Source organism: Leptopilina heterotoma, unplaced genomic scaffold (genome assembly GCF_015476425.1).
Source record: "Leptopilina heterotoma isolate Lh14 unplaced genomic scaffold, ASM1547642v1 Lhet_114, whole genome shotgun sequence".
Classification (NCBI taxonomy): domain Eukaryota; kingdom Metazoa; phylum Arthropoda; class Insecta; order Hymenoptera; family Figitidae; genus Leptopilina; species Leptopilina heterotoma.
In genome coordinates this window covers 326,203-343,879 of record NW_025110833.1, presented here as the reverse complement: position 1 = coordinate 343,879, position 17,677 = coordinate 326,203, and the positions used below count along the sequence as shown (strand labels likewise).

Below are 17,677 nucleotides of genomic sequence, written 5' to 3'. Positions count from 1 at the left end.
ACACTGATTTTTTTTAGATTGCTGTCACCGTGCAGTTCGCCGGCAACGTCACCAACGATGTCAAATTCATCATCGCCAACACCTCCTGCGCCAGTAGCGCCCGTCTACAACCAAAAAATGACGGGAATCCCCTGTGTCGCTGCCGCTTCACGATACACGGCACCCGTTCACATCGACGTTGGTGGCACGATATACACCTCGTCTTTAGAAACTCTAACCAAGTGAGAATCATAAACAGAATATTTTCCAAACACAATTATTTTTTTTACCGTTAATAAAAGATGAAAACAGCAATTTGGGAATCCTCCTATAGTTTTAGGCGACATCCATCAAATAGTTGAAATAAAAGTTGGTCCGCAATTTTAGATCTCGGATTCCACAGCTTTTTCCCTCCATACTGATTCAGATTTAGAATTTTAACCGACATCCATCAAACAGTGGGAATAAAAGTTATTCCGCAATTTCAGGCCTCGGATTCCACATCTTTTTCCCTTCATACTCATTTTAGATTTAGAGTGGTTGAAAGAAGAAGAATAGAAGAAAACCTGAAAGAAAAAAACAAATGAATTATTTGCAATCTACTAAATTAATAAACAAAAATAAATCAGGGTTGCCACAAAAATCAAATTTTCTTTTCCCTCAATCTTTTCCCTGATTTCCAGACAGGATTTTGACTTTTGAAAAGTTCTTCTTCTGCAATATTACAAAAACAAGTTGAAAAACAATTTGATAATTTTTTAACAAACAAATTTTTTTTCAGAATTTCAAATAAAAGTATATTTAAAACTTTAGTTTTTTTTAAATATTTAAATTAATGTTCATTTCTTTACACCAATTAAAATTTTTAAAAATTAGTCTAGCACCTTCTGAAATTAAATTATTTCTGAAAATTACTACATACTGACTTTTAATAACCATAAAATCAATTCAGAATTAATTAGAACGTAAAAAGAAATTGAGGAAAATTCAAGTGGTTTTTAAGTATTTCAAAAATGTTTTTGAATACCAAAAATCAGAATTTCTATATTCATTGTAGAAATTTAATTTTTCCAAAAGCAATTTTGGTAAAAATCCCTGACATTTCCCCGATTTCCTTGATCAATTTCACCTTCCCCGATTTCTCTGACTGATGTCAACCCTGTAAAATAAACTAAAATTAATAAACGGGAGTAAAAAAAACTAAAATTAACAAATTCAGATAAATCGAATAAATATTGACGATTGAATAGATGATGAACAATTCAATAGGTAATGAACAACTGAATAGGCAATAAACCATTGAATTGATAATAAAAAAAATTGAATAGATGATAAACAATTGAGCAGATGATTAACAATAATTAAATAAATAATCAATCAAATAGATAATACAAAATTGAGTAAATAATAAAGAAACTAAAAAAATCACAAATATGAGTGACAATAAAAAAAATCCAAAAAGTAAACCAGTAAAAAGTAGAAAGCAGTTCTAATAATATAATAAATGCATTTCAAGGTTGACAGTAATTTTACCTCACATTTTACTAAACAACAACAATGTCAATTTGTGTTAACTGAAGTGCTTAGAAGAGAAATCCGTTTTATGTGCTCATATACATATATATACAAAGAGCGATATAATCCAAAGTAATCCCGTAACGAAATACACGCCAGAGGTTCTGTATATCTAGGAGCAAAAGATCGAGATATCTAAAAAGTCTTGCACGCGAGCGAAACTGTTAAACGATATTAGAATATGAAAGAGAGAGAAGAAAAGAATTTAAAACGCACATATATGTATTGAAGAAACAACATCTAATACACCTATATTGCCTCACGCTTCGTTACACCTTCCTCCCTCATTACATACTGTTGACCTTATTGTTTGTTGAAAGAAACTCGACATATCGCGCATTCCCGATTACTATCAATGTTGTTAATATATGTTTATATGCAAATGATATTTTAATTTCAATTTTAGTTGAAAGTGCGTAACTAATTTCATGGCGAAAAAAAATCACGTCACTGATTCAAATAGCATTTAAAAAAAATTTATTAAATTAAATTAAATTTGAAAAAAATAATCAAAAACTAAACTAAGCTAATAATTATTAAAATTTACTATTATTTAGTTATTTTTTTATTTTTTAGGATAATAATTAATTTTTTCTATTAATATAATTAATTATTTTTTAGTTTTTAGCCACTTAAATTTTACAAGTAATTATTTATTTTTCTATTAATAACAATTTATTTTTTACTTTTTAGACGTTTTTTTTTTTTAAATAATTAGTTATTTTTCTACTAATAACTAATAATATTATTTACTACATTTTTTTTCCTTATTATTGTAATATTGATTCAGTTTAGTTCAAAGTAATAAAAAAAACTCAATATACAAACAAAATAAAAAAAATCCGCAACGAAAAGCTATTTCCAACAAAAAATTGAATAAAACAAAATCAAAAGATAAAATATAGTTTCTAAAACTTTCAACTAAAATTGCAATAATCTATTTCCCATTTAAAGGAAAACGAAGTAAACGCACACTTATTAAATTCTTGATTAATATCAGTATACATACACTACGATATATTATATTAGATTAACTGTTTTTCCCTGCGGTACTTTCTAGCCGATCAATTTGTTTGCTATTTGCGGAATTTTTTGCTCGTGATGAACGACAGACGCGAAGCCGCACGCAGAAATAAATATCGATGTAGCCGTAATGAGACGAATCGTAATCAATTTCCGATATGTGAGACTGTATACATAAATGAAATGCATAGTTGTGTTTATTCAAGCATTTTATTTTAACTACCAAAGAGAAACGATCTGCAGTGGTCAGCAAAAAAAAAAAAAAAAAAAAAAGATTAAATAAATAAATAAAAGAGAAAAAAAGGAAAACACTTTAAACTTTATAAGCTAACGATTACATTTAACTAACTTCCGTTATGTACATATACACTCGTGTATTAATTGAAAATCTGTTTTAAATTAACATCGCATTCATTTATATAAATAGTATTTTAATTTATACTTTTTGAATTATAACGGAAAAAATACTTGATTAGCAATAAATTGTTAAACCCACTGTCAAATATGTGCTAATTTTTATAAATGACTAATTTCAAAATCTAACAAATGTATTTATTTATTTATATTTTTTATTATTAATATATTAATGAATGATAAATAATTATTTTTATTTATTTATTTATTATTAATTAATAAAAAAAATTATTATTTAATAACAAATACATAAGTAATACAATAAATAAAATGCATTAATAATAATTATTAATAAATGAATAAAATTAATATAAATAAACACAATAAACCTGTTTATAATTAAAATAAATTTATAAACAAGTCAATGAATTAAATAATTATGAATAAATGAATGTTTCTCAAAATTGAATTCTCATAAGGAATTTTATCAACTTTTTAAATAATTGAATTTTTTTGACGAATATTAATAAAATTTTTAAGAATAATTACATTTTTCGAGGAATTCGATTAAAATTGTATTAGAAATAATTGGAATTCTCCAAAGAGTTTTATTATTATTTATGAAAATAATTGAATTTCTAAAAAGAATTTTATTATTTACGAAAATAATTGAATCAATGTAAAACTTTTATTATTTATGAAAATAATTGAATAATTGCGAAGAAATTTATAAAAAATTTGTAAATAATTGAATTTCTGCGAAATTTTTTTTATTTTATGAAAATAATTAAAGGTTTGTGAAGAATTTTATTAAATTTTTTTTAAATGAAAATAATTGAATTCTTTTGTAAAATTTTATTAAAATAGATATTAAAAATCATTCAATTGAGGAAAATTTTTGTAAAATAATTGAAATTTTGCCAAGACTTTTATTAAAATTTTTGAAAATAATTGAATTTCGGAGAAGAATTTAATTTGGTATTTCTGAAGATAATTGAAATTTTGACGAGAATTTAAAAAAATTTTTGAACATAATTGAATTTCTGCGAAGAATTTTATTACTTTTGAAAATAATTTAATTTCTGCAATAATTTGTTGCAAATGCAATCATTTTTCTAAATTTTCCAAATTATATCGTACAATTTACGAACTTTTCGTCTTTTCTCAATCAAATTACGGACTTTACGGACTAGACATTTTATTTGTTATATTATTATTTCAGTTTTAAATAAAAATTTTATTCGACATAAATAAAAACTTTTATTTGAACAAAAAAAATGTTTATTTAAAGCAAATAAAATTTATTTGAAACAAGTAAAATTTATTCGAAGCAAATAAAACAATTAGTTGGCTTTGAGTCAAATATTTCTTTTTTCTGAGTGCATTTTTCTTAAATGCATTTTATCAACAATAATTGTTGATTAAATGGATTACGATAAAATCTCTAGAAATAAAATTATCCTATCCAGCCAACACATATATATAATAAGAATTTGAAATTCTTTTAAACCCGCGAGCACTTGATTTATAGTCGGAAGAAGTCAATCGCCGATCAAGACACATGATGTGGCGGGGTGATTGCGAAGAGGGGGTTGTTGCACATAATTTATTGGTGCCTGGACACCCGGTATATAGACATATATATGTATATACATATCTATACGAAAGCAGAGCAGGAATCTGAGTGATGTGAGCCGATCGTTTAGTGTTTTCCCATAGCGAGTGGATCTGACCCGGGATCGGACCCCGCTTGGTCGACGGTGGGCCCAACAGTGCCCTGGGGTAATCACGGCCTCTCGTCCTCCGCCTCTGGTCCCGTTTCCTTTCCTCTTTCTCTCTCAAATTCTCCCTATATTCGTCCCTTTCCACCCGCACATCAACTCTTTTAACTAATATATATCGATTTTTATACACTTTCTTTTTTTCTTTATGCAAACGAATTTTTTTACAATAATATTTGAATTCAGATACTTTATATGTTCATTCGTCGTTTGTACCTTGAGAGAGTTCCGCTTCTAAATATTTTGTTAGAAACAAATTTTATTTAATTGAAAAAAAATAATTTGGATTGTTTCAAATAAACTTTTTTCTTTGAAAAAAAATTTGTATTTGTTCCAAATAAATTTTTCCCTTTGAAAAAAGTTGTATTTCAGTGTTGCCACAAAAAATTAATTTTGTTTTTCCCTGACTTTTCCCTGATTTCCAGACAAAATTTTAACTTTTTCCCTGACTCTAAAGAATATTCTGATTTATTCTAAAAATTATTAGATACTCAAAAAAAAAAATTCTATTACATTTACTTACAAATTTCATTAATTGTAAAATTATTCGCAAACATCAATAACTTCATTTTTAAATAAGTATTTAATTATTATTTTTTCATAGGAATTAAAATTCTTCAAAACATTAAAATTCAAACATATTTAAAATTCAACAATACTTATTAGAATATTATTATAAAACATGAAGATATGAATCACTCCGAGTCTTCGACTCGGAGTAATTCATATCTTCATGTTTTATAAAAATTTAGATTTCCATAAAATTTTTCAAAAAAAAATTAAATTATTTACAAAAATTAAAATAAAATTCGTTGCAAGAATTCAATTATTTTCATAAATAATAAAATTCTTCACAGGGTATTAATTATTTTTAATACAATTTTAAATAATTTTCTCGAAAAATAAAATTATCATCAAAAATTAAATTACATTTCACAAATAATGAAATTCTTTGCTGAAATTCAAAAATTTTCAAAATTTACTATTTTAATAAAAGTTTTCAAAAGAATTCAATTATTTGAAAAAAATTTAATAAAATTCGTTGCAGGAATTCAATTATTATTACAAGTAACAAGTAATAACATTTTTCACATAAATTCAATTAATTAAAAAAAATTTGATAAAATTGGTTATAAGAATTCTATTATTTTCATAAATTATAAAATTTATCTGAGGATTTCAATTATATTTAATACAATAAATTTAAAATAAAATCCTAGAAAAATGGAATTCATTTCTTAAATTTTTTGCAAGAATTTAAGTACATTTCACGAATCTAATTAAATTCTTCGTTGAAATTTAAATATTTTTTAAATCTACTATTTTAATAAAAGTTTTCAAAAGAATTCAATTATTTAAAAAAAAATATAATAAAATTCGTTGCAGAATTGAATTATTTTCATAAATAATAAGATTCTTTACATTATTTCTATTATTTAAAAAAAAATTGATAAAATTTGTTGCAAGAATTTAATTACTCTCGTAAATTAATAAAATTCTTCACAGGATTTCAATTATTTTTAATACAATTTTAAGTAAATTCTTCGAAAAATGTAATTATTTTCAAAAATTTTATTAAAATTCTTCGAAAGAATTCAATTATCAATTATTTTTAAATTTTCATGCTATAATGCTCTTAATATATTCATTGATATTCATTTTTAAATTAATTTTTATTGGAAAATTCTACGAGAATTCAATTATTTAAAAAGAAAAATTAATAATTTACTGAATAAATGAATGTTCCACTAAATTGAATTATCATAAAGAATTTTATCAACATAATTGAATTTTTTCGAGGAATTTTAATAAAATTTTCAAGAATAATTAAATTTTTCGAGGAATTCGATTAAAATTGTATTAAAAATAATTGAAATTCTATGATGAGTTTTATTATTCATGAAAATAATTGAATTTTTGTAAAAAAATGTTATTATTTATAAAAATATCTGAATTATTACAAATAAATTTATAAAAAATTTTGTAAATAGTTTAATTCCTGTGAAATTTTTATTATTTGTGAATATAATTTAATGTTTGCTTAATAGAATTTTATCAACATTTTTTTTTTTTAAATAATTGAATTGTTTTGAAAAATTTTTGAAAATAGTACATATTGAAAATCATTGAGTTGAGGAAAATTTTCTAAAAATAATTAAAATTTTGCAAATAATTTTATTAAAATTTTTGAAAATAATTGAAATTTGGAGAAGAATTTTATTATTTTTAAAGATAATTTAATTTTGACGAGATTTTTTAAAAATTTTTGAACATAATTGGATTTTTGCAATCATTTGTAACTTCTCCAAATTTCAATTTTTTCCAGTACTTTAATAAGAATCCTTGACTTTTCTCTGATTTCCCTGAAAAATTTTACTTTCCCTGACCTGTGGCAACCCTGTATTTGTTCCAAATAAATTTTTACCTTTAAAAAAAAATTGTATTTGTTTCCAGTAAATTTCATTCGCGTCAATAAAATTTTGTTCGTTTCCAATAAATTTTTGTTGCTTACGAAAAAAATTGTATTTGTTTCAAATAAATATTTTTCTCGTAAAAAAATTGTATTTGTTTCAAATAAATATTTTTCTCGTAAAAAACTTGTATTTGTTACAAATTAATTTTATTTCTTTGAAAAAAAATTGTATTTGTTTGAAATAAATTTTTGTTGCTTCCAAAAAAAATTGTATTTGTTTCAAATATATTTCAATTATTCCGAATTTATTTTTATTCTATTCAAATAAAAATTGCCTGGTACCAGTAGATATTCATACAAATAAAATCAAGTAACCAAATTAATTTTTCTTCTCCAAATTTTTTAATCTCAATAAAAAATTAACTTTTTTAATACACCAAACTCGATAAAAAAAATACATAATCCAGATTCTAATCCTCAAAATAACCTTCTTTTTTTCTAAAACTCCAAGAACCAACACATAAAAAAAATCTCAAACTTCAATTTCACTAAAACTTTAAAATAAATTGACAATCTTCATAAAACTGTATAGTCATCATCTCGAAAAAAGAAAGAGTTCGAAACTTTATAATAAAAGTTACATCAATCTTGTAAAAGTTTTCTTTCTCTATCTTAATTTTTTTTTTTTTTGTCTTTTTTGCAAATGCCAGTGGCTATATATATACAAGTATGAAACTCTAACCTGGTACCAAGGACGCAAAAACAGTACATATCTGGCACCATCGAGTTGGTCTCTCACCAGGTATAGTTACCCTGCGGTATCTCTCTTGAAGACGAACGCCTCGGGCAACACGAGGCCGTCGTTATTATACGTTATCGCGAAGAGGAGGGTATGGGAACCGGCCCGAAGGTACCTTACTCCTCCCTCGTTGTGCCATAACGCACGACAAGGTACAACGACGAGAACAGAAAGTCCTCTTTTTTTTCCTTTTTTTGCGCGCACAGCTTCATAATATACGTATATACACATTATTTTTTATATATAACCGCATAGAAGAAAATCAACTTCAAGTGCGCGTGTATAATATAAAAATTGTTGGTTATATATACATTTTATACACAAAATGCGAGTATATAAAAATATTCTTTCCGCATAATTGTTCCAATGACCTTGAGAATGCTTTTAAATGTAAATTTTTTAAATTCTATGACACAAGAATATTTTCACCCAAGGCGCGTCTACATAACATCACAGCTGATTGGCTCTTAAAAATTTTCGAGGAGGAAAAAAAATTTCTCTCTATAAAATCTCTGCGCAAATAATTCTAAATGAAAAAGTAATAAATTATACTTTTTTCATTAACTAAAGAAAGAGCAAAGCGTGAATATTTTCTAAAACTAAAAGTCATTAAACGAAATTTCCACCAGTGTTTATTAGTGATCTATTCAATTTTTCCTAATGGTTACCATAATTAAAAAAATACATTCTCATAATAATTATAACAATAATAATAGTTATTAATTATTGTTTATTATTTTCAAAAATTTTAATAAACTCCTTCGCAAGCATTCAATTATTTTCATAAATAATAACATTCTTCAGAAGAATTTAATTATTTTTAAAAATAGAAAAATTCTTAGTAGGAATTCAATTATTTTCAATACAATTTTAATAAAACTTCACGAAAAAAATCAATTATTTTTTAAAATTTTTAATAAAAGTTTCGAAGGAATTCAATTATTTTCTAATATTTTAATAAAATAGAAAATTTTTATTAAAATTGTGAAAAGAATTCAATTATATTGAAAAATTTTGATAAAATTCTTTATAAGAATTCAATTATTTTCAATACAATTTCAACTAAATTCCTTCTAAAGAATTGTAATTTTCTTCGAAACAATTAAATTATTTTCAACAATTTAAATAAAATTCTTGTCAAGAATTAAATTATTCTCATAAATATTAAAATTCTTTTAAGGAAATCAAATCAATTATTTTTAAAATATAATTTTACTGAAATTTCTCGAAAGAATTTAATAAAATCGAAACAATTCGATTATTTGCATAAATAAGAACATTCTTCGAAAAAATTTAATTATTTTAAAAACAGTAAAATTTTTTACAAAAATTACATTATTTTTCTTATTTTTAATTTAATTTTTCGAAAGAAATCAATTATTTTCTAAAATTATAATAAATTCGTCGAAACAATTCAATTATTTTCATAAATATGAAAATTTTTCAGAAGAACTCAATTACTTTCATAAATAATAAAATTTGTTCTGTTTAATTCAATTATTTTCAAAACATTCAATTAAAATGATTAAAAAAACTACATTATTTTCAAAAAACTTGAAGAAATTCTTCCATTTCAATTATTTACAGAAAGTCTATGAAAATTATTTAAAAGAATTTATTTTTAAATGAATATTTTTATTAAAATTGAATAGTAAAATTATTAATTACAATTATTAACAAATATACGATTATTTTATAATGAACTGAAATAAATTCTTCAAAAAATTTTTTTTTTCAAAATTTTCAACTAAATTTAATGAAAAAATCCCTATTATTATTTTTAAAAAATTCAAAGAAACTCTTCAAAAGAATTTAATTAGGATTTTCAAAAATTTTAATAATAAAATTCTTCGCAAGTATTCAATTATTTTTGTAAATAATAAAATTCTTCGAAGAAATTCAATTATTTTCATAAATTATAAAATTCTTCCAAGAAATTCGATTATTTTCAAATTTTTTGATAAGATTCTTTGCAAGAATATTATATATTATATATTATTATTACTATTATTATTATTATATATTATATATTATAATATAAGTATTTTCAATACATTAATTTTAAAATTGAAAACATTTGAAGAGAAAAATGATTAAAAAGTTAGGAATCAAAAAAGCAAGCACTTAATTTCAAACTGCAAATAGATTACCGGAATACAACGATTATTAAAATATAGAATATAATTGCATATAATTATATTTAATTTAAATAATAGAAAATAAGACTATCAATAGAGTGAAACGTAAATATAAAGCTATTATAAAAAGTTATTAATAAAAATAACAAAATAGAAATTTTAATAAAAAATTGAAACAATACAAACAAAAATAAATCCGAGAAATAATTTAAATCAATCAAATTTAACTTTTTGAAAAAAACATCTTATTGCAGTTACTTGCAAACATTTAATTTTCTTTCAAATCTCTTTTCAAGATCAGTGTCACACTTCCCATCGGAAAGTGAGTGCATTAACGTGATCTACAAACAGACTTTTTCTTCCCTATATAATATTTACGTATCACTCTTTATCGGTTTCGTCCTGATTTTCCCGTTCATTTTCAAATGAGAGAGAGATGTATCGATAATTTTTTTTCCAAAAAAAGAAGAAAAAATTGAATTGCCCCTTTTTTAATTTCTTTCTTCTTTTTTTGTATTAAAAACATATCCGTTCCGCCAGCTTTCACAAAGATGAAGGAGGCTTACCTTTCTCGAGGCGCCGCTTCAAATAAAGTCCTCCAGGATATGACGATAATCGAACTCCGTTATTTACCGCAAGCAAGAAATCATAAGAATAAATTGCATTGTTCAGGGCTTTTGCTTAACAGCTTTGCTTGGAATACTCGTTTATCTTCGATTTCCTTTTTTGTGAATCGTAAAATTATATTTTCCTTATTTTTTTTCGCCGTTCCTTGAGGACAATGTTCGTCTTTTTTTTGTATCTGCGAAAAAAAAATTCTGTTTTACTTAAGAAACAAAAATTGATCGCAGTTAAATGTTTAACTGATTATTAAAATCGTTCGATAAACAAAATTGTTTTTCTAATAATGAATAAATTATTTAGTATTTAAATAAATTATACCTATTATATTAAAGAAATTTATGAAATATAATTCTAAAAAAATGAGTCTGATAACCGGATTAAAAAAATTGATAACGATCTATTACGATCCTGGGGAGTAATCATGTTTATTGGGAGATTCGATATTTTATCGACATGGCACGTCATTAATTAGTATATATAAAAAAAAGAGAGGCTTGTAAAAAATTTTCGATGGAATCAGCTGCTGCAATTTTGTACCCGAGGCAAAATTAACCCGCGGCTATGTAAGCAGGTGTCGAATACAGTGGTCACCTGCCCGATTTTATTTCTCCAGGGTACAGAAACTAGTACAAAAAAAATTGCTCCTTTATTGTTGCTGCTGTTAAATGAAAATAACTCAAATTAAATCCTTCAAAGAATCCGCATTTCTCCTACCTACTAAATTTTATTTCAACAAAAACAATTTCAAACCCATTTTTTTTTTCTCTATTTTTCAGGTATCCGGAATCGAGATTAGCGAAACTATTCAATGGAAGTATACCTATTGTTTTGGATTCTTTGAAACAGCATTATTTTATTGACAGGGACGGTGGAATGTTTCGACATATTCTCAATTTTATGCGCAATTCTCGTCTACTTATTCCTGACAATTTTGCCGATTTGGATCTCCTCCTCGAGGAGGCGAGATATTTCGACATTGCGCGTAAGTATTTTGTATAAAATATTATCAATTTTTTTTTTTAGAAAATTTAGTGCAAAAAAAAGGAATATAAAAAAATTCAAACAATGAAACATAACCTAAAAATTCGAAAATTTAGGAAAAGTGGATAATTTACAAATTTAGATAAATTATTTTAAGACAATTTTACGATTTGGAGAAAACTCACCTTGTTGAAAATATTCACATCTTTGTTAACAATATAGATTATTTTTAACCATATAAAAATATAGGAAAGGAAAGACTGAAAAACATCAAACTTGTCAACAATTGCGGCTTAGTAAACATTCACGTTACCAATCAAATGCAAATGGAAAATTCATTTTTTGGAACTTTTCTACAAATTTATCACTCCCTGGATATTATTTTTACAAATATTTCTCTTTTTCGAAGCAGAAACTCAATATAGTATAAAAAGAAAATGTTTTGTTCAAATGGTTATGGTTGACAACGAATTATCAAATTCATAAAAACAACCAAATTGTTGTAAACACAATTTCAAAAATATTTTTTGCAAAATATAATAATACTAACAAATTTTCAAGTTTAAAAAGGAATATTTCTTCAAATTTGAGAATTATTCACTTTTGTGAATGCAACCGGAAAATGAATTTTTATCAATTTTCTTTTCTATGCCGCAGTATTATTATTAATAATAACATTAATTACTGATAATGTTACTGATAATGTTAATAATAATATTAATATTTCCTAAATATTTTATTTAAACTTTAGCTCTTTTGAAACCATAAAATGAATATATTAAAATAAACATTTTTTGGTCAATTATTCAATAACAATGAGGTTATGTTCGACAATGAGCAAAATTTCAATTATCAAAATTCATAAAAAAAAATATGTAAATACTAAAAATATTAGACAATTTAGAAAAATATGTTCACTAAAACAAATAATATTAACATTTCTTACATATTAAACAGAAAATTTGACAAAATTCTAGAATATGAATGCTTACCTTGTCGAAAACATTTTACGTTCCTCACATTTTAATCCTCAATAATCTTTGACATCTACATTATAATCATCATTCTAGATATTCTTTGCTCAAAATAATCACTTTTTGAATAACTTTACATTAATATTTTAACAATTACAACAAAGAAAAAGATAAGGAACAATAAACCCGAAAAACCTAACTATTGGCGGCCATCTTGAACGATGGAATGCAAGGTTGGGTCGCGTAGAAAATAATAACGGAGTAAGCAGGGTTGGATTGTGGCACTTTACACTATATAAAGGGACATTCACACGTCCTTGATTGCAATTGTTTTTTTTTTCTTTTCATTTTTTCAGAAATTTAACTGATTCTAAATATATTTTGTATAAATTTTACTCTTTTAAAACCAAAAATCAATAATAAATGAAAATAAAAAATTGCATTTTTCGTTTAATGATCTAATAGTAAAAATGAGGTTATGGCCAACATCGAACAATGTTAGCAATGTTAGTTAAGAAATTGAGCAAAATAAACATAATAGTGATAAATATTAAATATTCTACAAATAAATGCTTCTTAACATACAGTAATATGAACATTTTTTTCCTTATTTACATACCAAAACAGAAAATACGAAAAAATTCGAGAATGAAACGTTGTCAGAGAATTCATGACTATTGAAATGTTCAATATTGATTAATAAATGTAATAATTTACCTTATCTATTTGATGAAAACGAATCATAGCAATCAAAAAACTATTTTTCACATTTATTGATTAACAATTTTTACATTTTGTTTAAACAATTGAGAAGATTTAACACAGTAGAAATGAATGTGACAGCAAGCAAACAATAAAAAGCAGGGTGGGGTTGTGGAAAATAACTAAACTATTTATCCCCCTCTCCTTTATTCCAGAAATTGCAAACAATGAACGGACCTTTATAGAGTATGTAAAGTGTACTTTCCGAACCCTGAATTTAAATGTTGTTTGTTGTGATCGTGTCAAAGTATCAAAATATCAATATAAATAAATAACATGACAATTATTATTGATAAATTATACTCAAACATGTTTAAAAATGTTAAAAAATAATTAACAGCACTATATTATATTAACTTATATTTTTATATGGATCCAAAAATGTTGGATATTGAAGCAGTGTGTCAAAAATGAAGAAAAGTGTTTTTTTTATGGAAAAAGAAGGAAAAAGTGTTTAATTTTGTTGATAATTAATACGATAAACTTACCTTTTTTTGTTTACATTAATAAATTGATTAGGTATTTAATTTAAAAATGATTTAAAAGCATTGGATAGAACAAAAGTAATCTTCTATCTTCTATATTTATTATCGTTGTATTCCAGTAATCTGTTCACAGTTTGAAGTTAGTTGGTGTTTGCTGTTTTGTTTCCTAACTTTTTAAAATAATTTTTCTATTCAAATATTTTCAATTTTAAAATTATTGTATTGAAAATAATTAAATTCTTGCGAAGAATTTTACAGTTTATGAAAATAATTGAATTGTCTTGAAGAATTTTATCATAATTTTTGAAAATAATTGAATGTTTTGAAAGAATTTTATTAAAAATTTTGAAAATAATTTGATTCAATCGAAAGCTTTTATTAAAACGTTTAAAAATAATTAATACCTATTTCTTAAAAATGTTATCAAAACTATTGAAAATAATTGAATTCAATCGAAAGCTTTTATTAAAACGTTTAAAAATAATTAATACCTATTTCTTAAAAATGTTATCAAAACTATTGAAAATAATTGAATTTTATTTAATATTTTTAAAAATAATTATTGTAGCCTTTCGAGAAATTTTATTAAAATCTATTAAAAATAATTGAATTCATTCTAAGAATATTATCAGAATTTTTGAAAATAAATGAATTTAAATAATTTTTTAAAAAATAATTGTATTCTTTCGAGGAATTTTATTAAAATTGACTTAAAAATAATTTTATTATTAATGAATATAATTGAATTCCTTTGAAGAATTTTATTATTTATAAATGGAATTGAAATTTTGCAAAGAATGTAATCCAAATTTTTTTAATATAGTTGAATTCTTTAAAAAAATTGTATTTAAAATTCCAAAAAATTAAGTGTATCATTTTCTAATATTTATAGAAAATAATAAAATATTTTACAAGAAATTTCTTGAAAATTTTGAAAATAATCGAATTTTTAAAATAAATTTTACAGACAATTTTAGAAATAATTGAATTTTTGAGATTAACTCAATTTTTATAATTATTTAAATTATTTTTTAAAAAATTGAATTTTAGAATTATAATTGAAATTTTTTGAGTTTTAAAGAAGATATTTGAATATTTTTCAAGAAAAATAATTGAAAATAATTTAATTTTTGCAAAGACTACTATTTAAAAAAATAATTGAATTAATTCAATATTAAAATTGTATTGAAAAGAATTTAATTCTTGCGAAGAATTTTACTATTTATAAAAATAATTGAACTCTTCCGAAGAATGTTATATTATTTATAAAAATAATTGAATTCTTGCGAAGAATTCTATTAAAATTGTTGATAATATAAACAATAATAATTAATTATGTATATTTAATAAGTGATTTTTTAAAATTCTGATTATGAAATCATTCAAAAACTACGAAGTTGAAATGTTGATCAACGAAAAGAATTTATTTAATGTATTCAAATATTATTTTTAAGTTAATATTTAATTGTACAATAATTATTATCAGAACAAGATATCAATCTTTTTTTGCTAAATATTTTTGTGTAAATATTGCTACGTTATCTTCAATTAATTTACTAAGTGAACAATTTTTTTCGTTGATCAACGTTATGGACTACAACTTGGTCAAAACTTAAATTTAAAAATAAAAAATGTAGTTTAACATTTGCTATTATGAGAATTGAAATTAATAACTCCTCTAGAATAATTTCTAATTTTCAGTAATAATATTTATTTTTCGCCGACTGCCGTCGGTCTATATTGACATTAGAAAATAAATTAAAATTTACTAATTCAAAATGATATATTGCAGCAATGTGCCGACAGTTGGAGCAAATGAAAAAGGATCGCATAAAGAATGGCGCGACGACCTCGTCTCCAAGCCCACCGCCAAGTCTCAGTGGAGGTCGTGGTGGAGGCGGTGGAGGAATAATTCCACCCATAAGAGATCAGGAGAAGCGAAACGAGAGCTATGAATGCGTTGCTCTTCACGTGAGTCCAGATCTTGGCGAACGCGTTATGCTCTCCGGAGGACGAACACTTCTCGACGAGGTTTTTCCCGAATCAACACAAGCAGTTATCGATGCAAGATCAGGCGTCGCTTGGCATCAGCAGGACGCGAGGCACGTTATTCGCTTCCCTCTCAATGGTTATTGTAAACTGAATTCCGTTCAAGCCATCACCAGGTTGTTGAATGCGGGTTTTAACGTTGTCGCCAGTAACGGCGGCGGTGTTGATGGACAACAATTTTCCGAATATCTATTCGTCCGACAGTCGGCCAACACTTGACAATGTACATCGACACCACGTAAAATATCTTCATTGTCGAGGACAATTCGAAGTCAACGCGACTCCGACATTGAGTAAATTTGAGACTGTCATCTCTTCCAAAGAGATTTTCTCTCCTAAAAAGAAAAAGCTCGAATTTATCTTTATAAATATGTATAAATTTTCCCTTATATAGACGAGCTTCTGTAAATGTTCACCAATACCGTTCCGACAAAAATTTTCAAACTTTTTTTTAATTAGGAATCTTTTTTTTTTATTTTCAATTGACTGAAATGTAACATGGACTTAATTTAAGATTGAAGTGTATATGTATTTAAAACAAATGTGTAAATATTTTTCTTTACAACGATCGTACGTTGATCTCATTTCAATTGTTTCGCTTTCATAAAATTATATTAAAAGAGGTGATATAAGCAAATGTTAAGAAATGTACTTATTGCGGTCCAGATGGAAAGTATAAATAAAGCGTTTATTATTCAAATTTAGATCTTGAAATTTGTAAAGAAATTTTTATTTTTTGAATATTTTGTGATTGTGAAGAAAATTGCGTCTTTGAAATAGTAAAAAGAAAATGTAAAGGAGGAAACGTGAGGTCGAGGAATTAACGCGCAAAAGGTACCAGGCAACATTGCGTTGATAACGTAAACCGCAGGAAAAGGGATAAAAGCGTACAAAGCGTACAAGAGTTGCAGCCTCGAGGTAGTTGCCATGGTTACGATGAACTCAATATCCATGTTGCCTCGAGGAATAGTAGCCGGCGGCTGTCATCCTTCGAATCCGCCGCTGCCGAGCGAAGCCCTGGTTATCTAGCTGATTATATTCCATTTCTATATTGCCCTCAGCGAAATTTTCCCGATCCTCAATATATATATAGAAACCCCTCTCTCCTTCCCCCGGTACGCGAAATAGCCTTTGGCACGCCAGGAAGACAGTTTGAAATTCGAGAATTTGCCCTCAAACCAAAATTCAGTTCCTCTTAGTGCGTGCGTGCGTTTGCCTCTATTCACCAAAAAAAAAGCGATCATTTTAATTCCTTATTTTCTATTTATCTTCTTTCTCTTCAAATTCAATTTTTCCCCCCCTTTTTTCGTTTCAAATCATTTTTTTGTACTTTTATCTCATTATCATTAATAATTTTTTTTATCAAAAAGCCTTTGTTTGGTGTTTAATTAAATCGAGAAATCTGAAAAGAATTTTAAATTATTCAATGATTCGAATACAATAATCAGATAAAGAATTTAAAGAAGAAAGAAAAGAGGAAAAAACTTTCCTTTGAAACGATGAATGGAATAATTAATTGAGCAAATTAAAAAATAAATTTTGTAAAATTTAGTAACATTTATATAGAAACATTAACAGGATTTTCTACTAATAATAGAAGGGAGAGGATAAAAAAAAGATTACAAGTAAATCAAAATTAATTAATTTAAAATAAATTAATTAGAAAAAATATTTATTAAAACTGAAAAATTATGCTTGACTTCATTAAATGATACATTCAAATTAAATTATTAAGAAGCC

General features: G+C 24.6%; 1 protein-coding gene and 1 long non-coding RNA gene across 3 annotated transcripts in view; one reads left to right on the top strand and one right to left on the bottom strand.

The window, feature by feature from the left end:
* LOC122506436 overlaps positions 1-12,932 on the bottom strand; it is a 68,330-nt gene extending 55,398 nt beyond the window's left edge. The window contains exons 1-3 of the long non-coding RNA XR_006302005.1: positions 12,660-12,932; positions 10,629-10,864; positions 270-545 (exon numbers count right to left, since the gene is read on the bottom strand). This is a non-coding gene — a long non-coding RNA (uncharacterized LOC122506436). The remainder of the gene's footprint in view (positions 1-269; positions 546-10,628; positions 10,865-12,659) is intronic.
* Positions 1-16,641, top strand: part of LOC122506416 (BTB/POZ domain-containing protein kctd15) — a 67,946-nt gene extending 51,305 nt beyond the window's left edge. For both annotated transcript variants that reach the window (XM_043618566.1, XM_043618576.1), the window contains exons 3-5: positions 18-221; positions 11,463-11,668; positions 15,681-16,641. In XM_043618566.1, coding sequence (XP_043474501.1) covers positions 18-221; positions 11,463-11,668; positions 15,681-16,156 — 886 coding nt within the window. In that variant the 3' untranslated portion in view covers positions 16,157-16,641. The remainder of the gene's footprint in view (positions 1-17; positions 222-11,462; positions 11,669-15,680) is intronic.
* The last annotated feature ends 1,036 nt before the right edge of the window (positions 16,642-17,677 follow it).